At 40.6% G+C, this 24494-nt stretch overlaps 2 protein-coding genes and 1 pseudogene across 2 annotated transcripts in view; 1 reads left to right on the top strand and 2 right to left on the bottom strand.

Moving 5' to 3' along the window:
• Window positions 1-3392: 3392 nt before the first annotated feature.
• LOC137274699 (MBT domain-containing protein 1-like) overlaps window positions 3393-24494 on the bottom strand; it is a 69631-nt gene continuing 48529 nt past the window's right edge. Inside the window, exons 14-22 of the mRNA XM_067808047.1 lie at window positions 23643-23744; window positions 23240-23387; window positions 22936-23015; window positions 22642-22706; window positions 22214-22383; window positions 21902-21982; window positions 17697-17879; window positions 9947-10171; window positions 3393-9135 (exon numbers count right to left, since the gene is read on the bottom strand). Of these exons, the coding sequence (XP_067664148.1) occupies window positions 9122-9135; window positions 9947-10171; window positions 17697-17879; window positions 21902-21982; window positions 22214-22383; window positions 22642-22706; window positions 22936-23015; window positions 23240-23387; window positions 23643-23744 (1068 nt within the window). The 3' untranslated portion in view covers window positions 3393-9121. The remainder of the gene's footprint in view (window positions 9136-9946; window positions 10172-17696; window positions 17880-21901; window positions 21983-22213; window positions 22384-22641; window positions 22707-22935; window positions 23016-23239; window positions 23388-23642; window positions 23745-24494) is intronic.
• On the top strand, window positions 14903-17171 carry LOC137274724 (uncharacterized PPE family protein PPE21-like). Its single transcript, XM_067808066.1, is given in 4 exon segments — window positions 14903-15165; window positions 15200-15658; window positions 15896-16760; window positions 17046-17171. Coding segments are annotated over 4 exon segments (1713 nt in total).
• Window positions 20209-21575, bottom strand: LOC137274725 (tigger transposable element derived 5-like; annotated as a pseudogene).

Raw genomic sequence — 24494 nt, forward strand, 5'->3', positions numbered from 1 at the left:
TTTTCTGTCTTATTACTGAGAAACAATAGTGTTCCCCCTAGGGTTCAGAAAGGGCAGGGTAAATTCATGGAAAAGGGCACTTCATAACTTAAAAGGGCATGTTGGTGAGGATTATTGAAAGAACAACAAAATGTATATGAAGTCAAATTGTCTTAGGATTTCAATTCTAAAGTTCTTTTTTACTCTTCTCAGTTTGTATTTTCACATTAGAATTTGAAAAAAGCATTTCAAATCTGGAAAATACACTCTCACCATAGCTAATGACTGCGATTGAGACGAAAAAGGGCAGGGCGCTACACCCTCCTAAATTGCCAAGGGGGAACACTAAACAAAGATATGAGAGTATACAAATCTATCATCATTATGAAAAACAACACAAACTACAGCAGTAGTAAATATATATATATATATGTTTACGATAGGGTTGGCATGTCCACAGACAGCATGGTCTCTACCTTCTTGCATGCATATTTGTTTTTGACAAGCCACAAACATGATATTAAAACCCAGGAGATATCAAGGATGCACATAACCCTGTTTACAACAAATCAGGTATGTTGATCAGAGGGCAGGTGAATGAATGTCACTTTGAGTTTGTAGCATTAAGTTTATTCAAGCTGCTTGACTCAAGAATTTGTTCCAAGATGTAACTATTCACCCCACACCAATCCATGCAGTACACGTGTTACAAACGGTCAGCCATTTCACATTATTTTGTGCAACAGCAATGAAAACCCTTCAGTCATTTCTTGAAATTTCAATTAATGACTTCATCTACAAAAGTAAGTCACTCTTTCAAGGAAACTGAATTCGGTCCCACAGTGACACCAAACGGCAGATGTCAGTATCTTCCCACCCTGTTTGAAATTGTGCCACATTAACTAGAAGAATCTAAGATAACATTAAATATTTCCAATCTGTCAAAATCACTACTGAAGGTTCCGTTACAAACTCCTGCCCAATGACAAAAATGGTGATGAGAGGCCACTGAAGATAAATGTGTTCAATACCACAGATGAATGTGGTGCAAAGAACGGACTTGATGCCATTGTCTGGCTATTGACTTCACTCGTACCTTTGGTTCTGATTGTTCTAAGCATGGGCTCCAGCTAGATTTACACCATTCCTTAAGCTAGTAGCAATCTTAGGCAATCTAGCCATAAAGAAAAATGAAAGAGTGAAAGTGTAATGTCACCTCAGCAATATTTCACCTCTATAGTGACAACGGGGCGGTGGGGTAGTCTAGTGGTTAAAGCGTTTGCTCGTCACGCCGAAGACCCGGGTTCGATTCCCCACATGGGTACAATGTGTGGGGCCCATTTTCTGGTGTCCCCCGCCGTGATATCGCTGGAATATTGCTAAAAGCGGCGTAAAACCAAATGCACTCACTCACTCTATAGTGACAACAATGGTATTGCAATGGACAATGAAAAAAGGGTGTTAAACATCCACCCATCAAAGAACTCTAAAATAACTTGACCATCACAGTTGGTGTTTGTAAGTAGCATGAAAATATGCAACTATTTCACTTTGGAATAAAATAAAATAAAACAGGTTATTGGCCAACAATAATTAAAGGTACATCACCAGACAAGGGCCCTTGGGAACTAAAGGTATATCACCACACAAGGGCTCATGGGGACTAAAGATATACATATAACCAGGCAAGGGCACATGGGGACTAAAGGTATATCACCAGACAAGGGCTCATGGGGACTAAAGGTATATCACAACACAAGAACCCATGGGGACTAAAGGTATATCACCACATAAGAACCCATGGGGACTACATAAGAACCCATGGGGACTAAAGGTATGTCACCAGACAAGGGCCAATGGAGACTAAAGGTATATCACCAGACAAGAGCCCATGGGGACTACAGGTATATCACCAGGCAAGGGCCCATGGGGACTACAGGTATATCACCAGACAAGGGCTCATGGGGTCTAAAGGTATATCACCAGACAAGGGCCCATGGGGACTAAAGATACACATATCACCAGACAAGGGCCCATGGGGACTATATGTAAAGGTATATATTGCCATACAAGGGCCCACAGGGACTTGAAGTGCCTCTGTTACCTGCATGGACCATAGTTTACAGAGTCTGTTTAGATGTTGGTAAACATGACAGATTTAGCCATCTATAAGATGAATGTGAAGTACAAATAGAAAGATGGTAAAGTAAATATGCTGAGAGAGTGTATCCTCTCATGAGGTAAATATGCTTATGGTACTTCAACTCCTTTGAGGATACTCCTCTATGTAACAATCACAGTTGCTAGTTCATACTACCAATCATAGAGTACCTTTCATCTACATGTACATATGCATCAAGTCTATTTCCTTCAGTCAATTATAAAATAACAGGATAAAAGATCCACTGTTTGACACTGCAATATTTATTCCTTGTGATAGAAAAATCAACTTTCAACCAGGACACACTTGACCATGATTCATTCATCATAAGGGATGCAACATGGAGGATTTTGCACCTTATGAATATCCATGAATATCTTGTGTGGCACTCTCATGACCTCTTCAAATCTGGATACCCGTGAAGGTCCCGGGGTAGAATAGGGCTTCAGCAACCCATGCTTGCCATAAAAGGCGATTATGCGTGTTGTAAGAGGTGACTAACGTGATCAGGTGGTCAGGCTTGCTGACTTTGTTGGCATATGTCTTTGGTTCCCTATTGTGCAGAACGATGCTCATGTTGTTGATCACTGGAGATTATTTACAGACCGCCGCCATATAGCTGTAATATGGTAGTCACTAATGTTAAGTTTGTTGAGGTTATTATTTGAAGCAGGTGATGTTTTGTAGGGTAACAAATCACTATACATGATGGACATTCATTGCGTACTGTCTTGTGTACTGTCTGTTGTGATCACTTTTGTCTTCAGTTGAGAATCTTCATAATAATGTTTGTTGTTATTCAGTAATGGAGTTTTTATAAGAAGTTGCATAATTTTGTTTGATAGGTTGTGATAAGCATGTTAGATAGATAAATGACACAATCACCATTGGCTGAAGTAATGGTGTAAATCTAGCTCCTACGTAGCAAACGTACCATATGTCCTCATGTCCCGGGGATGTTGATCTGTAGCCTACAGTATATTCTATTGTCCATAGTTGTCGATTTACATGCTAGCAGCACTTCCTTATCTGTGATATTAAGGTTGTTTTTAATGTAATTTGTCTGCAAGTTTTAATATCCTCAGTTTATGTGTCATGATTGTATAACTTTTGTAGGCGCTGTGGCGGAAATACTGCCACCAAGACTAGAACTCTTTGACTCACCCACTCATCCTCTTTTGTGGTACTTATCCTGTTTGGAAATGTAAGATGCAAATTAAGTCATACCAGTATTAATAATTCAAGAAGCATCTAAAAGTATTCATTAAAGTTTATTTTCACTGATAGCAGAACAATTGTTCCACACCTCAGAGATAACACCAGTACAAAAACAAATGTGTTTTACAGAAATCTTTATATGTGATCACGCTCTATATGCTGAGCAACATCTTCAGCAAAATCAACAAGTGGAACATTATTATTATGGCACATAACTAAGGGCAGTTTCAAGTGGATGTTCTTGTTGACTCCAGTATAACACAAGAGTGTTAGGTGATTTGTATGGTGTGCATAATGCCATCCTACAAATACCCATTTTAGTAAATAACTAGAAAATGAACCCAAGTTATGATTTGTTTGAGACAAAAGAGATATTTTCATTAACGGATGCACTTAAATCTGTTTGATATTGTTTAAAAAGACATCTCTTTTCCAAACCTGGTCTGAATAGCCAATATGAAGAGGCCATTATGAGTGAAATCTTGGAGGTTATCGTCATCAGGCCTGAACAATCGCTGTCATCCTTTATGGGGGTCATCACATATGTGCAAAATTTGCTGTAAATGTTACCATAGAAATCAATATCCCAGTTATGTGTGTGTCTGTAGAGGTGCCTCCATGGATGTACCATGATCTGCCCCATCTCTTGGTGTGCTTTCATTGGTGCATTTTCCTCATCAAGGACAACATGGAGATGAACTGCTGTGATGTTGAACACCGGTCAGCGATGAAGACACAAGACAGACATACATTGTATTAATGATTGTTTAATCTGATAAATAAAGATGTGTCCTTTGTAGTTGCTGCCCTTTCCATCTGAAGAATGGTGGTGCACCATCAATCACAACAAAAGTACTGTCCCTTGTACAACCAAGTACAAACATATAAAATACCCCAATTTTATTGCCTTAGAGAGCACAGGCAGGTTCTCTCGAGAGTCAAGATGAACCTGTGCCTTATCGGACATACTTAATGGCCTGTGCAATCACATCACTGCCCTAAAGTTACTACCATAAAACCCATACCATGTAGGGGAGGGTGGGAGTCCAGGCTGAAAATATTAGTTTGCTGTTTCAACATGTCAGCATGTGAAAATGTCCAGGAAGAATTTCTTACTTATGAAAAACCTTACACACAAATGTATTTCCCAGTAAGATGCAATGGTTGCCCCTTAGCAAACCTGGATTAGATAACAAGTGTTTCTGTGACTTGTATAAGAAGCATCCTAGCTGCTGAGCAGGCAAATCTAGGGTAGGTACTGTAACATGCCGTTCTTTCCGTAACACTGTGAGCATAAATTAGGAGGAACCAAATTTACAGCGCAAAACTGTAGGTGTTACAATGGTGTTCAACTGTATCTTGTCAGTGTGTGTCCAACTCTTTTAAGTTGGTATCTCGGTTGTCTTGATATAGTTTCTCTGTCCCGGCATTGTCCTTAGTTAGTTATCATTATGTGGACCGTTTTAACTCAATACGAATGTCTCCATACTTTGGATATTTCAATATGATTTCATGATCTTGACAAACTAAAAAATTTAACCTTTTAACTTGATATTTGCACATAAAGTCGATATACACCTTTCTAGGACAAGTATCCATCTGAACTGTGACTGTCTCCACGTTTACACACACACTCCGACATGACTCAAAGGTAGAAGTAGTGTAAGCTAATTAAAGCTGATTCAGTTGTAGGTGCCATTTGTTTTTCTAGTTAGGATGTCCTCCCTATTTCAACTTAACACTCCTGACAACAGATTATAGTATCAAATCTAAATATTGCAAGAATGTAATCAGGGAATTGTGTCATCACGTATTTGTGACAGTGAGAATGACAGTGAGGAACCAGCCCAACCCCCACCCCCACCTGTTTTCTTTCATTTCTTTCATGTTGGTTTGTGATGATATGCCCAACTCAGATGTATCAATATTCGGATAAGTCGTTATTTTTTCCTGGTCCTGTAAATATCAAGACAACTGTGCTCCACTGTACTAAAAAAGTGATGAAGTGAAGATGAGAGAGGTAGACTTGGTAGTTGTGAAGGATGTAAGATGTCTTGGCCAGACCATTGAGTATGTCAGGTGAGGTTAACAGACAGAAACAATGGACAGAAACAACAGATATATTGGAAAACATTGGGGTGATGTAACAAGTTGTCTGCCCAAGTTCCTGGACATGCTAGGCCTTGAACACAGCTATCATGCTCTTCATGTCACTCAATGCTCTTCATTAGCCAGTGTCCAATATTTCAACAATTTCTTGGCCCTCACTGAACAAAGGCAGATATCTGCAGTACTAACACCACTTCAGATTAGTATAAAACAGGCAGTGTTCTCTATAGGTTTATGGAGTTCATGACAGGGTGTAATTATTCATGCTCAGCACCGGTAACTATTCATCTGATCATGATATTCACTACTTCTCACTGTCCCATATTCAACCATTCTTAAGGATTGTAAAAACCTTCAACTAAGCAAGATTACTCAAATCTATTTCCAGGTTTTGTATATTGAATGTGGTTCAAATCAACTCACAGATACTCAGCTAGTGAGCTCCAACAGGACAAGTTTCATGTAGTTTGTGCTTCAGATCCTCGGTTACTTCAATTATGTCCATAGTAACATCCCCCATATACAGGAGTCTGGTTGTAAGTGGCAAGTGAGTGAGTATCACAACTCCATTCTTTGAACACAGCCTAAAGACAGCTGTCACACTGCAACAGCATGGTGGAACTGGGCATCAACAAGAGCAGAATAGGCAGTTTACAAATCTGTTGTCTGTACAACCAATACAAAATAGCATGGAGCCCTGATATCAGGATCAACGTGCAAACATTTTACACAAAAAACCCTGTTATGATCAAGGTGGTGATGTATTTATCTTTTCAAAGTGATCATGGTGATGAATTAGACAGAACCTTGTCAATGAAATTACCAATTGATGATTGATGATTTACTCACAGAACTATGTCAATGTGATCAAGATGATGGCATAATTAAATATACATCAAACCTTGTCAATATCAAGGTAATGTGTTGACTTAGAAAATCTCATATCCTAAATCTTGGGAAAATGTTTGGAGTTACACTATCTTGATGATTGAGACATTCTGAAACAACTCTTCATGATATTTACAATATATTTATCCGCTCTTCTGAGAAAAATATTTGTATTGAAAGAAACTGAAAATTAAGAAATGTGACTTAAGTTATAACTCCTGATGTTGAACTAATCACAGTCTGACAGCAAACCAAAGACACAAGATGGAATCCTGACTTCGGGCACATAAACTAGGGCAGTTTTAACAGTTTTTCTATATCTCTTACACAGTCTGCATACACAGTTGCACTACATAGGCAGACTTCACAACCAAAACAACAAACAGCTCATACCTCTAAATACCATAGCTGAATTATCACCACAGTAACAACTCTGTTTCATCAAGTAAGAAGCATGCCAATATATGACTTGTGAAAACAATGTTATATTCCATCAAGAGATGTTCCCTGTCACCATGGAAACATGGCAGGAGTCATTTCAGATAAAGTGATCACCAAGACAACAACTTACACATGGCAACTGACAGGTCTCCCACTAAACCAGATCATGATCAGTCACAAAGGTTTTATCAGGCATAACATTTTTTCATTCCTCCAAGGGATCATGCATAAAATAACTGAAAATGTTATGTTCATCGTCAAGATAAAAAGAGATGACTCGATGGACATGTTCATTGTCAAGACATGATCAGATGGCTCAGTGGACGTCCAAACGAAATCCGACGTTGTCTGACGATCATGAGTATGGGATCACTGTGGATGGTGCCCATGTTTCATAGATGTGAACAAATGGGGTTCATTCCTACCACTGCAAATGAATTCAAATCCATGGCAACTGTTGGGTTGATGACACAATCCAGGAGGCTGACTTGCTCACAGATGGAATGGTTTCCCTCCATTCAACAACTTATCTCTTTCCTACTTCCTTTCTTCAGTCCCACATATATCTACAAGATTTTATCTAAAATAAGATGAGAGAACTCAAGAGGAAGCTAGGCAAGATGCAGGTTGGAGCTGGAAATTCACCTTCATACACAACGCCATCTTTGTTTCCAAACCAATAAAATAAGAAGAATACTGCACAAACATGTAAACCTTTAACCTCACATTTCAACATGGACGAGTTCCTTATAATCCCCGGAAGCCTGAAGAAAACACTCACTAAAATCACAAAATTCTACAGTAGAAAATGGGTGGAAAGTGGATTACCAATACGATCTGAAGCCATGTCCTGCAACCATAACTAGCAAACCGATGTGGAGGAGTTGTGGCAATGCCAGCTTGATTGGATCCATAATGAACACCCAATATTACCCTTGCTAAGACGAAGCACCAGTTCTGCAGATCATCACTGACAGTTTTGCTTCTGTTTCTACATGAACAAACAACCTGAGCCAGATAGCACTTAGAAGCAGACAACCTGCACAATTGACGTTAGCACTTATAAGAAGCACCACCTGTTCCCTTTGTTGCTCATAACTGCCAAGTCTCTCTTCAAAAAACAACCCAATGAATAAATAAATGTCACCCAGTATTCATGTAAAATATTTACATTCCTAGTGTGCTTCAACCATCAAAACATCCATGTTTGATGAGACAGACACAGTTGAGTTCATGACTAATGCAGTTTGACCATTTGAATAGACAACACAAACACTTCACTCATACAGGAAACAAAGTGCCTAACCATTTCATGATTATGTCAACTTTACAAAAGGTATTTGTTTTCTAAGTTAAGGGTGGGGTATTTTCTAAAATGAACACAATACAAACAAGAACAGTACACATGTGATCTCTTACACATGTGATCTTACAAATGCATCTAGTTGAGGACAGGTGGTCGATCTGAATTGGTCATCCAACACTCTTCTCAACACATCAGCTTCACACATGGCACTGTAGAAATTGTTGTAACATATTTAGTACATGCCTTGATTTGTGGCCATGGTGACCACAGACTGGTTAACAAAAAGTGGAGAGAAATACTGAATCACTGAGACAGATCTGTTATGAAGGACAAGACCTAGCTGCTTCTCTCCATCCGGTCATCACCACCACAACTATCTTACCAACAACCTGCTTCAACAGCGGCAGCATGTCCATCGACAAAGTTTAAATGAGGGCATAAAATATTCCAAGATAGTATAATTCACATCTTGCCATCGATGTCATTGCACCCCAGCAAGGAGGGCCATCCACAACAGTGTCTGTAGTACATCCCAAAAGACATCAGACATTTGGAATTCCTTTTCCATGCTACTGGTGGTCTCTTGAGGAATGCTCACTTGGGTACTGGTAACCTTTGTGGAGCAGAATACTTATCTAATGTGTAGCCATCCACAGATTTGAAAGGACAGTTACCATGGTCCTGCCCTCTTCACACATGGATGGAGACAAGCGATCTGCTGCATGACTTTCCTGCATTGTTGATTGGCTGATCTTCTGCAGGTCGGCCTCATACCACAACCCTAGCCATTCATAACATTTCCAAGCTGATCTTGACACACTGAGACGTGGATGAAACAAGACAGGAACTGACTCATTTGTTGTCATGATTCAATACTATTATGAGATGATTCTCTGATGTATGTACAGTAATGTATTATGTGAGATGACTTGCTGTGATGGAATCACAGATGGCCACAGCTTAGGGTCACACGTTCATATTTGTTCAACAACAAATGCATCCTCATTTTGCATCAGGAATTACTTTGGTTCAACTGGAACAGAGGAAAAGTATCATAAAAGGTATTATTCATTCACTGAAGGTGTGATTTTTTAAACTAAAATAAATAAAAACCCAAATCGAATAACAGTTCTGCGATAGTGAGTGGAAGGAAAACTACAACAGTAAATCGTTTTACTTATTTTGCACTGATCTGTGTAAATGAGTTAACCTTTTCTGTTTCTGTAAAGATCTTCCTGTTAACCCTTTCTTGTGTATCAACTAAGATATTTTAAACAAACAAACCTGTTGTTAAGAGAACCATTTGTTAAACTTACCTGTTGTTAGGAGAACTGATTGTTAGGAGTACTGGTAGTTAACCTTACCTGTTGTGAGGAGTACTGGTAGTTAACCTTACCTGTTGTGAGGAGTACTGGTAGTTAACCTTACCTGTTGTGAGGAGTACTGGTAGTTAACCTTACCTGTTGTGAGGAGTACTGGTAGTTAACCTTACCTGTTGTGAGGAGTACTGGTAGTTAACCTTACCTGTTGTGAGGAGTACTGGTAGTTAACCTTACCTGTTGTGAGGAGAACTGGTAGTTAACCTTACCTGTTGTGAGGAGAACTGGTAGTTAACCTTACCTGTTGTGAGGAGTACTGGTAGTTAACCTTACCTGTTGTGAGGAGAACTGGTAGTTAACCTTACCTGTTGTGAGGAGAACTGGTAGTTAACCTTACCTGTTGTGAGGAGTACTGGTAGTTAACCTTACCTGCTGTTAGGAGAACTGGTAGTTTGCCCTACCTATTGTTAGGAGAACTGGCAGTTAACCCTAGTTGTTGTTAGGAGAACCAGTAGTTAACCCTACCTGTTGTTAGGAGAACTGGAGTGGACCCAGGTTCAGCACTGAGACAAACTGCACCATCATCCTTGTTAGATTTATCTGCCCTTGGGGCCAGGTTTTGTGTGAGTGTTGGCATTACTGTTGTGGTGGCTGGGGAAGGGGTGTGCTCAACTGGACCATTGGGGCTGAGGATGGGAGGGGGAACCTCCACTGCCCCTAAATGAGGTGTATCCACCCCTTCTGTCTTGACTGAAACAGAAGATGGCATCAATTAACTGACACTGGGGCTGTATTGTCAACATACGAACTACAGAAACACAGAATCAGCAGCCAACTAATAGAATTAAGATGGAGGAATAACATTTCATTTTACTATAAGCAGATGCCAACACTGAACAGTCCACATTTGTTGAAAAGTATGTAATTTTCGGAATAAAAGTGATATTTTATACTTATTCGGACTCATGCTTATCATGCTTATCTCCTCCCTCTGTGGAAAGATAGAGGAACCCTTGAAATCCCCTTAAGTTCACTTCCAAGTGAAGCAGACATACTATACACTCACCCACTGGAAGCCTCCTTTTTGTGCCATTACGGTCACATGACCAACCATGCTTGTCACTCTCTCCAATTCTCATTAACCTGACACGAGAATTACTGTGAATTCAGTGTGCCTGAGAAGGGTGATTGGGAGGGCTTGATGCCATGAGTCAGGATAAGTATTAATATCAATTTTATTCAGAAAATTACATCCTGACTCATGCTTATTACGCTTACAGAATATGACAAACAGCAGTGGTTCAGGCCACAATGGATTCTGTTGGGTGCCATATAAGTACGCCCAGTACTTTCCCCCTTCTGGAGCTATGACGATAGTTTGGTCCTGTTCTTCCAATGTTCATTTGTGAGACGGGGGGAATCACACTCAGTTGAACTTCTCTTCTCGTGAGGCATTCGTTGACTGGAATGTGATGATATATATATCAGCTAGCATCCCGCTAGTGTCTATTGCAACTGTATGTCAAGATTTCTATCAAGAGCAGTTGCGACCCTTCTTCATGTACAAGTATCTTCATTTGGAGCCGTGAGTCATAATCACTCAGGAAAGCCTACTCAAGACGTGCATATGGACTTTCAACCATTATACTCTGCCAAGAGTTTTGGTCTCAACAAGTTACATGCTAAAGGGGTGAGTGAAACAACATGTGGCCCAAACTGGCTGAGACATTCTCTGTGGCGATATCCAGAGGTAGTGACTGGCAAACGTATTTGATTTCCAAATTCAGCCCTCCATTATACATGTTAGTGGGCAGTTTCCATGTACAGCAAGTGTCGACACCGAGGCTGTCACTTCATGGGAGTTGGAAGTTTGTGGAGGTTTGCATCCTGCTTGCTTTGGAGGGCCTCAGTATAACACCTCTCATCCATGCTGAGATAGTGTTGCAGGATACTTTCATAGATATCTCAGCAGATAGTGGGATGAATAGGCACCTGAACATTTGTCTTTCTGACTTAGTTCCCTGAAGATGTATTTTCAATGCTCTGACTTGGCATAATGATAAATCCTGTGTCATGTAGCCCTGGAATTGTCAATACTAATGGGATGTGGAATTGTCGTACCAGTTGTCCAGGTAGTTGATTTTTGGTGATAAAATCACATCGCAGTCATTGGTACGCAATCTCATGATGATCAATGTACGATTGTAGTCCAGAGCATGCATTTCTGACATCCATGCTGCTGTAGCTATGGCGGATAGAAACAGTGTTGTCTGTGTCAAGAGTGTCACTTGTGAGATGTTGAAAGCCTTAAATCTGCATTTTTGGTCTTCCAGCTTAAACAAGCATATCTGTAGTCTTTCCCATCAGGTCAAATGCTGTGCTGAGATGAGTAGATAGAGAAGACACTGCCGCTCTCCTAATAGTAATGGAGAGAGTAGAACTTGCAGTATCATGGCTTGAATCTTGTCTCAACACTTTCATGTTGTAAAGATTTTTACTTCCCCAGTATGTAGAACTAAGTTAGATCCAATTCTGACAACAATATCTTCCGATAATGCGATACTGTTCTGTGTACGCCATGCTTATTGCTGCAGTAACATTTCAATCAGCAGAATATACATGAAGACAGTTAGTAAAGTAGTATGTACATGCTTCATCTGTAATGAAGATGTTGGTACCAGAATTACTTCATCTTCAGATCATCAAACTCTAAGTTGTGAATGAGCTGTCCTCCATGTGAAGTCTATTCATAGCTGTCTGGCTGTCACTGCAAAAAACTGCCATCTGTTGCTTCTGGCCTCAAGATACACAACGTTAAATCTGCTGTAAGAAGACCTCTTTGCCTCATGAAGACAATCAAATGCCACTGTAGACTGCTATCTGTGTTGTAAATGAAGCCTTTCCAACGCTGAAAGGTTGCTTACATCCGCAGATGACATCCTGACACATGACTAACAGCTGTATTCTGCTTAGGTCGTCAGATGTGACGTCACTCGGTGATTCCCTCACTGGCATTCAGGCTTGTCCGAACTTCACTGTTTGGCTTGTCCTGGAGATACACGATTAAGCATGTGTAATGATGACTACGTAAAAGCATGCAAACCCTTCCACCATTTAATACTGACTTAGGTAGACTGTCTTTCAGGTCATTGTGTCTGTGTAACTGCCAATAATACCATCGTTATCTTTATATAGACATCTTGAAGCCATTTCCACGTTTCCTCATGTTGGTACAAGTTGACTATAGTAACGGGGTTCAATGAAGCATCGCAAATAATCTTGTCGAATTCCTCACTGGCTTCAAACAGTGAATGTTGGTATGCAGATTCCACATGCATCAGTCTAATAGAATTGTTCGCATTTACTGAATACGTTCATGCATTCATGCACATTCCACTGAAGAATGTAGATCCGTGTTCAAGGGTGATGATGACCAGTATCTGAAGCTGTAGCCTGATGAAGCATACGGGGAACCCTTCCTGCTGAAGTGCTGACGAGTTCAAGTATAACTGCTGTGTTGATTGTAAATCTCTGAGTGTTGAAGGACAGGATGTGTTGATGCTGATACTTCATCACAGTATGGCAAGTCGTAGATAAGTTGTCTGCAGATTTCGGCATAAATGGTGGGAAGGTCAAGATGTCAAAGTCATCGTGGATCATTTTGTAGGTGATGGCGTTGTTGGAGTCCTTCAATAGTGAAGTGAGGTCTAGCCTAGTCATAAACCTAGGGTTAATCTCTGTGTCTGAGAGAACAACTTCTTCTCCCTCTGATGCACCCCAGCAACTTTCCAATGAGTCATACCTTCCACGAATACATTTGCCTGTGGTCCAAAAGGGTTCAGTGAATGTCGCCCCTGCATCGAACGTCACAGTGATCTTCCTATTTGTGTGAATCCCGGGAAAGGTCGTCATTTCGTGAATGTTTCCACACAGGCCTGCAAGTGCAGTTAACATCCAACAAAGATGACAAATAATGACAATCAGGGGATGCAGTAGGTGAATCCTTGCAGCTGTAGCAGAATACCTATGTGCGTGCACTCATCGAGTCGATACAAGATGCGTCATCCAAACCGGTCATACGGTGATGATCATCATGAACGAGAGTGTTCATACGATGCATCCTCTTCATCCGACGGAACTATAGTAGCTGCTGAACCATACCATATGACAACTGTAGATTTGCAGAAGATGTATCCAACATGTGTCCACATCTGATGGAAGAGGAAGAATGATAACGGTGTCTTCGACGAATGCTTTCAGCTGTAGTAGGGTCTATGAGAGTGGTCACTTGGTGAGTTAATAGAAGGTGCTTCATCCAATCTGCGTTCAGATGATACAGCCAATGGTGATGACTTCCATGAACATGCGAGTGCATACAATGCATCCTTTTCATCCGATGGACCTCATGCAGCTGATGAATTGTAACGTAGGGCAACTGTAGTTGTAGCTGAAGACTGATGTTTCCGTTCGACAGATTAATCATGTGAGTGGTGCACTCTTGCATGAAGAGGCCTGTGTCTAAAGACTGCATTACATGCAGTGATGGTTGATTCACAGAAACATCTGACGTGTTGAGGTTAGATGCTGTAGATTTCTGTGTAGAAAGTAGACTATCTGGAGGATGCAGCGTTGTTGTAGAAGTAGATGATGAAGGTCTAGTAGACCCTGAATGTTGATCTTGACTGTACCTCAGGGAGTAGTAGTGATCCTAATTCTGAGATCTAGACAAAGCCTTGTTGGTATCACAACCATGACCCCCAGGGTACGTCTGGCGGATCACTGAAGCCATGAATGTCAGCAGTGGTCAACACACAGTTACAAGACGCAGAATCAACCTATTAATTAGAAATCACTAGAGAGAGCCTCTGTCGTTTGTCCTTAGCATGCCTCTGAACAGTATATAGATATAATGCAAATTCTGAATCAGATAAATTCTTGCAAAGTTCACAGCAAACAGTGGAAGAACAAATATATTTGCATGAAGGACATAATATATGCAGATCAACCATGGACAGCCATAACTTTCACTGGGAGCACGATTTCCACAACCAAAACCAAGTCTGACTTGCCCAAACCACCTGTAAAATATATACTGGCACTAAGGGGAGGTTTCAGTGGGTGAGAGTATATTTATATCCACTTCAAGTAGAAGAGAATTTCAAAGGATTTCAAGTGTTCCACTATCTTCGCATACAGGGAGGAGATAAACATAATAAGCATGAGTCAGGAAAAGAAAAAATAAAACAAACCATACCATGAACCTGGGATTGCGCGGACACTTATCTATAAGCAGTGATTTCAAGTAAGCCAATACACTGAGAATTATGGTAGATTATCAAGAAATAATGTCTGTAGTGAAAAAAAACAGGAAACCTAGGATGTAGTGATAGACTGTCAGGAAACTATAGCTGTAGTCAAAGAATGTCAGGAAACTATTGCTGTAGTCAAAGAATGTCAGGAAACTATAGCTGTAGTCAAAGAATGCCAGGAAACCTAAGATGTAGTGAAAGAATTACAGGAAACTAAGGATGTAGTGATAAAACCTCAGGAAACTAAGGATTTAGTAACAAAACCTCAGGAAACTGAGGCTGTAGTGATAGACTGTCAGGAAACTAAGAATGTGGTGATAGACTGTCAGGAAACTAAGGATGTAGTGATAGACTGTCAGGAAACTGAGGCGGTAGTGATAGACTGTCAGGAAACTAGTGATGTAGTGATAGACTGTCAGGAAACTATAGCTGTATGTAGTCAAAGAATGTCAGGAAACCTAAGATGTAGTGAAAGAATTACAGGAAACTAAGGATGTAGTGATAAAACCTCAGGAAACTAAGGATTTAGTAACAAAACCTCAGGAAACTGAGGCTGTAGTGATAGACTGTCAGGAAACTAGTGATGTGGTGATAGACTGTCAGGAAACTCAGGATGTAGTGATAGACTGTCAGGAAACTGAGGCGGTAGTGATAGACTGTCAGGAAACTAGTGATGTAGTGATAAACTGTCAGGAAACTAGTGATGTAGTGATAGACTGTCAGGAAACTAAGGCTGTAGTGATAGACTGTCAGGAAACTGAGGCTGTAGTGATAGACTGTCAGGAAACTAAGGATGTAGTGATAGACTGTCAGGAAACTAGTGATGTAGTGATAGACTGTCAGGAAACTAGTGATGTAGTGATAGACTGTCAGGAAACTAGTGATGTAGTGATAGACTGTCAGGAAACTATAGCTGTAGTCAAAGAATGTCAGGAAACCTAAGATGTAGTGAAAGAATTACAGGAAACTAAGGATGTAGTGATAAAACCTCAGGAAACTAAGGATTTAGTAACAAAACCTCAGGAAACTGAGGCTGTAGTGATAGACTGTCAGGAAACTAGTGATGTGGTGATAGACTGTCAGGAAACTAGTGATGTGGTGATAGACTGTCAGGAAACTAGTGATGTGGTGATAGACTGTCAGGAAACTAGTGATGTGGTGATAGACTGTCAGGAAACTAGTGATGTAGTGATAGACTGTCAGGAAACTGAGGCGGTAGTGATAGACTGTCAGGAAAGTAGTGATGTAGTGAGAGACTGTCAGGAAACTAAGAATGTGGTGATAGACTGTCAGGAAACTAAGGATGTAGTGATAGACTGTCAGGAAACTAGTGATGTAGTGATGGACTGTCAGGAAACTAAGGATGTGGTGATAGACTGTCAGGAAACTAAGGATGTGGTGATAGACTGTCAGGAAGCTAAGGATGTAGTGATAGACTGTCAGGAAACTCAGGATGTGGTGATAGACTGTCAGGAAGCTGAGGCTGTAGTGATAGACTGTCAGGAAACTAGTGATGTAGTGATAGACTGTCAGGAAACTATAGCTGTAGTCAAAGAATGTCAGGAAATCTAAGATGTAGTGAAAGAATTACAGGAAACTAAGGATGTAGTGATAAAACCTCAGGAAACTAAGGATTTAGTAACAAAACCTCAGGAAACTGAGGCTGTAGTGATAGACTGTCAGGAAACTAGTGATGTGGTGATAGACTGTCAGGAAACTAAGGATGTAGTGATAGACTGTCAGGAAACTGAGGCGGTAGTGATAGACTGTCAGGAAACTAGTGATGTAGTGATAAACTGTCAGGAAACTAGTGATGTAGTGATAGACTGTCAGGAAACTAAGGATGTAGTGATAGACTGTCAGGAAACTAAGGATGTAGTGATAGACTGTCAGGAAACTGAGGCGGTAGTGATAGACTGTCAGGAAACTAGTGATGTAGTGATAGACTGTCAGGAAACTAAGAATGTAGTGATAGACTGTCAGGAAACCAAGGACGTATTGATAGATTGTTGCGATACATTGTCTGGAGAGTAACAATGCATAACAGCACATACACTAAGTCAAAAAAGAAACTTCACATTCTTTCTTCAGGGCACTATAAAAGAACAAGAGATGGCAAGATGGTTAAATCGTTATTATTTCATAGCTGAGATGTGTGTGATGTACTTGATACACTGACAGTGCCACAATAAGTTCCATTAGGCTACACCGCCATTCCAAAACATGGGTATACAGAATGTCAAGTCACAAGAATAAAAAAACCTGGATTCATCGCTAAAGACGACTCAATTCGAGTCTCTCTGGGTCCATTGGAGGTGACGTTGGTCCCACAGCAGACGTTGATGTTGGTCATTGGCAGCCCCAACCGATTTCAAATCGTCTGTGAGGACAGTCGACCTCTCAGCCCTGGTTCGTGTAGCCAGCAGAAATCTGTCACATAAGTGATGTAGGACGATTTGACGGTCCTCTGCTTGTGACATCAAACGTGGATGACCCAACCTTGGGCGATCAGAAGTGATGCCAGTTTGTTCAGTCAATAATTGATCTTCCCGCTTGCAACATCCCAACAGCACGGCACCTTCCCGTTGCACATTTGACAATCATGGCATTCAAAGTACCGTTAGAACTGTGGTTGAAAAGTGTTTTTATAATTCTTGAGGCCAATGCAAACATGTGCAAATGAAGAAAACTTCAATGTGAAGATCACATGATCGACTGCATGTGCAAAACCTGATTTGGCACTAACTAAATTTGCACGACAAATGGATGGGTTTGAGTGGGGTTTGCTACATTGATCTAGAGTCGAAAGATAAGGATCCCATTTCGGATACATAGATGTATCATCTGAGAAAAATTATCATTTTTAAAAATTACTTTTTGTGAAGTTTCTTTTCTGACTCTACAAGACCTGACATCGCATAGTGATGCACTGGAACACTGAACCTTTGCTCCACCCATCTGATTACCTGTAGGTGGCTTCACAAGCTCACTGGGGTTTGAAGGGTCCAACAGGGGCGGTAACGTAGCGGCAACAGTCTCCGGCGGGAGTGGCACATGTGGAGGACAGATTACATCATCTTCATCTCCAAAAGATGATACAAACTTAAAGTTTGGTGGAAGAGGCTTTCCAAGTGGTTTTGATTTCCTCTCTGAAGACAAGAAACATGTACACAATGTGTCTGGTAGAACAACCCTGGTCACAGCAACAATACAGTTCATGCAACAGGCACTGTGTGACACCTGAATCTATACTCTGGGCATCAATTAAAGGCCACATGCAACCAAAAAATCACACATTCTTAAAACACAGTTATCACTTATTCATGATATATAAAATGTATTGCTGATTGTGAAAAAAACAAATAAACAAATAAGAGTATAATTGCAAATGAAAAGGGCAACATTATGTACCTGGGTTTACCTCCCTTCTGCGATACGGAACCCAATCAGGGCCGGTGGGTGTGCACTCAAGTCTAACGAAGCCTTGTCACAGGCCACTGGTTCATTTGCCAATATGCTTAGCAGGCTCTTTGTTTATGGCTTATAAGCCCAATAAGTGTTAGAGCTTTTCCTGAGACTGAGTCTACTCATCACAATCAACATGCTTTTTTATGTAACAGGTAGATTATTTACTTGATTGTGCACACAACCAAGATTAGACTTCTGCTCACAACGTGATACTTTGGGGCAGGCATACTGTTTCATGGTCTGCAAACCTACTCACTGTGCATGCATTATGAGCGCAGGACAGCATAGCTGTTGAAACTACTTTTTCCCCCTGTGCTGAGGCAAAATTAGTGAATAGTTTGAACTCTAATTTTGTGGGCTTTTCTTCATCACGCCTTTTTTCAACTTTCAACTAGGCTGAATTGGCACTTTTGATGATTTGTTTCAGTAAGTGCATACTGAAAGGTATCAAAATATGCAAAGTTGTGTTTTACGCTGCATGTGGCCTTTAACGTAGGTTATATGTAACATGGACAAATCGTTGATGAGCAAACCAGGACAAACAGAACTGCAATTTATTTATTCTTTTTCATTTATCCAAGTTCTACTTAACGAGATTCAGCATACTGAATGGTGTTTGCATATCAGCAATGTCACCATCATGATGAAAGTGGTTGATAAATGTCATGATACCTACTGTAAAACAGCTGATCATATCTTGTCCATCTATGCAAGGTGTAGCAAAGACATATTGTGACTCTAATAGAGATACAGTCATCCCTCGCAACAACGCGGGTCTCAGTGTCCATTGACAACCCCCAGTGTTATAAGACACACGCATTATTGCTCACATGGAATACAAGTCAAGTGAAAGATCCAGCAACAAAAATGTGCACATGTGCACATGTGTATACACAAAATGCATGTGAATCTGTGAATGATTACGAAACTAGCATGTGACAGAGAAAAAATAACTGTACCAAAGTACTTCTGTGTTTTCTTTGAGTATGATATGGTCAGTATTTTTACCTTGTGCTGTCAAACTGACACTGTCAAAGTTTTCTAAATAAGGCAATATTTCACATTTCTCCTATAGAGAGTTCACAGCAGGCTTTCTTCCATAATGCAACAGTATACATCATACACATATCGTTTTAATTAATGTATGGGAGTTACACGTGAGTAATGACTTCATTCTTTTCAGATGCTGATGTCAACTCACCTTCTCAAACACATGGAGAGGTGGTGGCATCCCAGCAGCTTAGCCAATCAAAGAAATCGTATCATTTTGTTTACATAAAGAAAGGTAGTGATTGGATAACTGCCTTAAAATTCCGGAGAATGTCCACGTTGGGACGAGACTGAAGAGAAAACATGAAGGGAACTTTAAAGAACACTACGTTTATTTGATGGCATGAATGCGCATGATAAAAATACAAACATTAATCAAAGTATCTGTACTTTTGTATATTTACATGTATTTACTGGTTCATAGTCCTGCATAATAACAATGCAGAAATTGCTCAAGTGTTCAATTAACAGTTTACTTTTATGACATTTTGCACGGGTCACCTCACATTGCCTGAACAGATGCATCAAACATCCTTGAAAAATTCACATAAGATTTTCTGCCATTTCACATTTTGTGACTGTCTTTTCAGTTTTTACACAATGTTCCGCATCTGCATAACAGAAACTTCAGAAAAGTCTGCCGAGCATTCCATATGTCTGAAAACAACATGTGCACATTCTAAAACCTCTGATATGGGCTTAAAGATGCATTCACTCCCTGCTTTGATGCCATCAGTATCATCTTCCACTTCAGTTTTTTCTGCCATCATGGCATCCTCAATCAGTTCTTTGTCTCCCTGGCTTCCAAACACAGGAAGATCACTGTCTATGGAATTGTACATTTCCACCATTTCAGGGCTGGTGATGAGGGCGTTTTCTGCTGCATACTCCTCATATTTGGTGAAAGCGTCTGTTACAACTTCTGAGATAAATCCGAGGAAGTCGTCTACGTCAGTGATTTCTCGATTGTCTATTGCGACACACTTTTCCAAGCATTGTGGGAGAGAGCTATTGCATTTTTTACTGTTGAGGTCTTCAGGAAATCCACAGGATTGAGTCCTGATTCATTAGTCCTCTTCTGTAATGTGACTTGTACGCTTGGATTATGCCTTGAACCATTGGTTGGAGGAGAGAGATGGTGTTCTTTGGAAGTAGTACAGCTCTAATGTTCCCATTATGCGATGTCAGCATGGTCATAGGTGGGTGGGCGGGACAGTTGTCAAGCAGCAGTATAGCTTTTTCTTTTAGGCGTAGCAATCGTAGATACTCTCTGACTGCAGGTAAAAACTTAAGGAAAAACCATTCTTCAATGATAGCGGCTGTCATCCAGGCTTTCTTGGAGGCGGTGTAGACAGCTGGTAATGTCGATCGGTTGATATGATGGAAACAGCATAGATTCTGTGGCGTGCCAATAACCTTGTTACATGGCAGCAAAACTGTCACACCTTGTTTGGCCTTCTTGAAACAAGCTGGGTGCTTATCCTCTGGCATCGACAATGTCCTGTCTTTGCAACATCTTGTAGTATAGCCCAGTTATGTCACAGTTACAGATTTGATTCGAGGCCTTCTGACTTGATCAGCTGAAGCAGTTAAGTGGGATAATTGCTAGCTGCTTCCTGGTCTGCAGATCGACGTTCCCCAGTCACCGCAAATGACTTAATTCCATGACACTGTTGTAAGCACCATTACCATCCAGAGCTGGCCGTGAAAGTATCTGATCCATGAATCTGCATGAATCTGCATTGACAACTTCTGAGCTTGTATTTTCATAATCTCTCCAGAGACTGGTGTTCTGTCTTGTCTGGACTGAATAAACCATGAAGAGAGGGCTTTGTCCTGAGTCATGTCGTATGCAGTCTTAGCCTTCTTTTCGTTGAGGCCCCCGATATCTTCGTCTCCATCACGAATCCCTTGAACTTTTCATGTTATAACCAGCCTCTGAGGGTGCCTGACAGGACGTCAGAGCTATAACTGATACTGGCCTGGGACTCTCCATTCCTAACTCTCTTGACAAGGGCCAATTTCTTCTGCAACTGTGTAAGCTTGACGTTGATGCCATGGTGAAATTAACATATGGTACAGAAAAACTACGACCTTTTATACAGAAGATGATTTCAGCACTCACATCTACTACTTTGAATGTGATTACAGCTTAATTTAAATGTGTTACAGGGTGCTTTGTTTCAGGTTATCTGTATTGAGAATGTTATGTTGTTTTTTCATACTTGATGAGATTCTGTTTTTTCCCAGTTATTCTCCAGATTACACTCCGGCTGATACTGAGTACACATTCGCCATGTTGTTACTCCATTGACAACATGTGGCATGTTTTATGTTCAAATTAGTTTTGACAGTTCAAAGGGCTGATCTCATTAATTTACTCAGACAACAGATAATACAGCAAAGGTTCAAGCAACACATGAGGTAGATGTATACTTAACAATAAAGGATCAACTGACGACCCCAAATAGATATGGAGAACACGCATAGTCACAGATGTATTATTATGTCATTGCTTTGCTCTCATTACGCAACGTATAAGTAACATGAACTTTTTGGGAGCCATGTTATACCCTACGGTTTAACCAAATCTGCGGTATCGCTAAGCGCGTTATTGCGAGGGATGACTGTATTGTGACAGAGTGACACTTACTCTTCCTGGGGCCCTTGTAAATCTGAGTCTTTCCTCTCTTCTTTTTTGGAATGGGTGGCGAAGGTGCCAAGACCTGTTCAGCTGGAAGATTCATCACGAAATATCAGCATTTCAGCAAATATTCCTTCTGTTACTGATGCACATTAAACAAAACATTTACTTTAATCCAATTTAATAACATGAAGTCACCATTCTTACACATAAATGCCACTATAGGCACATATAGCACACATCAAATCATGACTGTGAATGACAAAATTGCAAACATGCATATCTTTGGAATAAAGCCATGATGGGGTTTTATGGAGTTACTTTTGATGCGGGGTCCTTCCAGGGGGTAGCTCATGATCTCGCACCAACCAACAGGGTACAGGTCTGGAGTCTGGGCATCCACCCACTGGTCATAGTCATTCTCCCAACCATCAAAATGGATTTTCATTAGTCGGCCCACCACTTTGGTCACTGTGGCCACACAGATCAACCTAAACACATAGACAAAGAGTGAACAGATGACCACACAATCACAGCCCCTAGCTTCTTGTTTCTCTACAGCACCCTTGTGTTCAGGATTGTCTACAGACCTAATATTCTAATGATTTTGTTGTTTTCTGTTGCAGTCAGCAGTATTCCATAAAAAAAGAGGCAGCCGGTACATAACCTGAAAAATGCCCATAAACTGCCAGGACTTAAGCAGCTAGTTACATTGTCAAGATTTTTCTTCATCAACACCAAAGTCATACCTTGGCTCCATCAAGTCTACAGCTTCAACCTTCATTCCTGGTTTGAATCCATGTTTGGGAATTTCCTGTCAAACAGATAATTATCTTATTCATCAAAATACATGTAACCTTCCTGGAATAACAAGACCACCGTGCAACAGATACACACTGCTAACTTACTGTGTGAATCTATTCACCTATTACAGACACTTACTGCCTGCTTACCCATCTACTAATACACAATATTAACTTACCACCTTAAAGGGTTCACCCACCACAAATATTCAGAAAGCTAGCAGCATACTGGCAGCTTACCTTATCAAACAACTTCACCGGGGCTGCAACAGCTTTTGTGTGTTTCAAGTAGTCAAACCACTTGAAGGGGCCTTTATGACCTGAAACAGTGAAGTATGATACTTTAGGATTCATGACAACAACCCCAAGAGACCGGAAAGGTCACTCAGGTTTAGTGTTACAGCACCAAGCAGCATTTCAGTCACACTATAACATGGAGGTGGAGGGTCTGCCCAGCAGATGCAGATCGGTAACTAAGAATGAGTGCAGTATATCTGGATTTGACTACATAGTAACATTACTCATGGACTTTGGGATGATGTACCTCTGGGTGGCGTGAGCTGTAGGCCATTGATTTCACAGAAGCCTACAGGGAAGATACACGGTGATGAGGCATGGTAGCAGAACCAGTCTGTTCCATTCTGTGCAATCGAGCCATCGATTCCAATCATCAAGAAGTTATTTCGTAGACACTGACATGGGCAAACAATAGTCAAGCATAAGGTCATAGTTTACTCCAAAATAAGAGAAGTATACAATGTGTCAGTTAACAGAAAACTGTTCATGACATTTAGATACAGCCCTATCATATCTGATGGTTTGAAATTTGCTTGGATTTAAAACACTGTCCAAACCCTACATGCACTAGCAGAATTGAAGAAATATTTACTATTTCATGCTTTGGAACTTGCTGCATTATGAGGTATGAATCCCTGAAGCAGACCTACCTTCATGACAGTAGCAACACAAATAGTGGACAGGTTGAGAGGATCAATGGCTTCCAGCTTCATCCCTGCCTGGAACTTCAATCCATGAGGAGGTTCACTTGTCTGAAACGTAGCAAACATTAACACTTGTCTTGGTTTCAAATTTGAATTCCTACCCAACACTTTCGAGAAATCCCGAGGTGACAAGAGATTCTGTGTCATCTAGTGAAGACACAAAATAAATGCTAACAAAACATGTAGGTTCTGGGGTGTTAATGACGTTACTCTCATGTACAATACAAACATACATGTAGGTCTCTACATTTGGAATTTAATAACACACTCCTTTCTCTTGTTCATATTTTTCAGTACAGTGGTAGGTGGCCCTGAAGAATGTGATGTAGCACAAAGACATGTAATTTTTTAGTTATCCTGACTCATGCTTATCTGCTTATCTCCTCCCTCTATGTGCAGATAGTAGAACACTTGAAATCCCTTGAAGTTCGCTTCTTTTGAAGCGGATGTATAGTCACACTCACCTGCTGGAAGCCTCCTCGTTTCCCACCACATCTGTTACATGACCAGCCACTCTGTTTGTAACACTCTCCGTAATTCCATAAGCCCGAACCAAGAACTACAAAGAATCCAAAGTGTCTGTGTCGGGCAGTAGGAAGGGCTTGGCATCACGAGTCAGGATAAGTATAAAATATTAATTTTATTCAGGAAATTAAATATTTTCCCTTATCCTGACTCATACTTATTTGCTTACAGAATCAAACTGAAATGGCAGTGGGTCAGGCCATAATGGATGCCGCATAAGAACATCCAGTACTTACACCATTTAGGGAATTGTAATGGCGGTAGTTTGGTCCT

This window comes from Haliotis asinina, chromosome 2 (assembly GCF_037392515.1).
Source record: "Haliotis asinina isolate JCU_RB_2024 chromosome 2, JCU_Hal_asi_v2, whole genome shotgun sequence".
Taxonomy (NCBI): Eukaryota; Metazoa; Mollusca; class Gastropoda; order Lepetellida; family Haliotidae; genus Haliotis; species Haliotis asinina.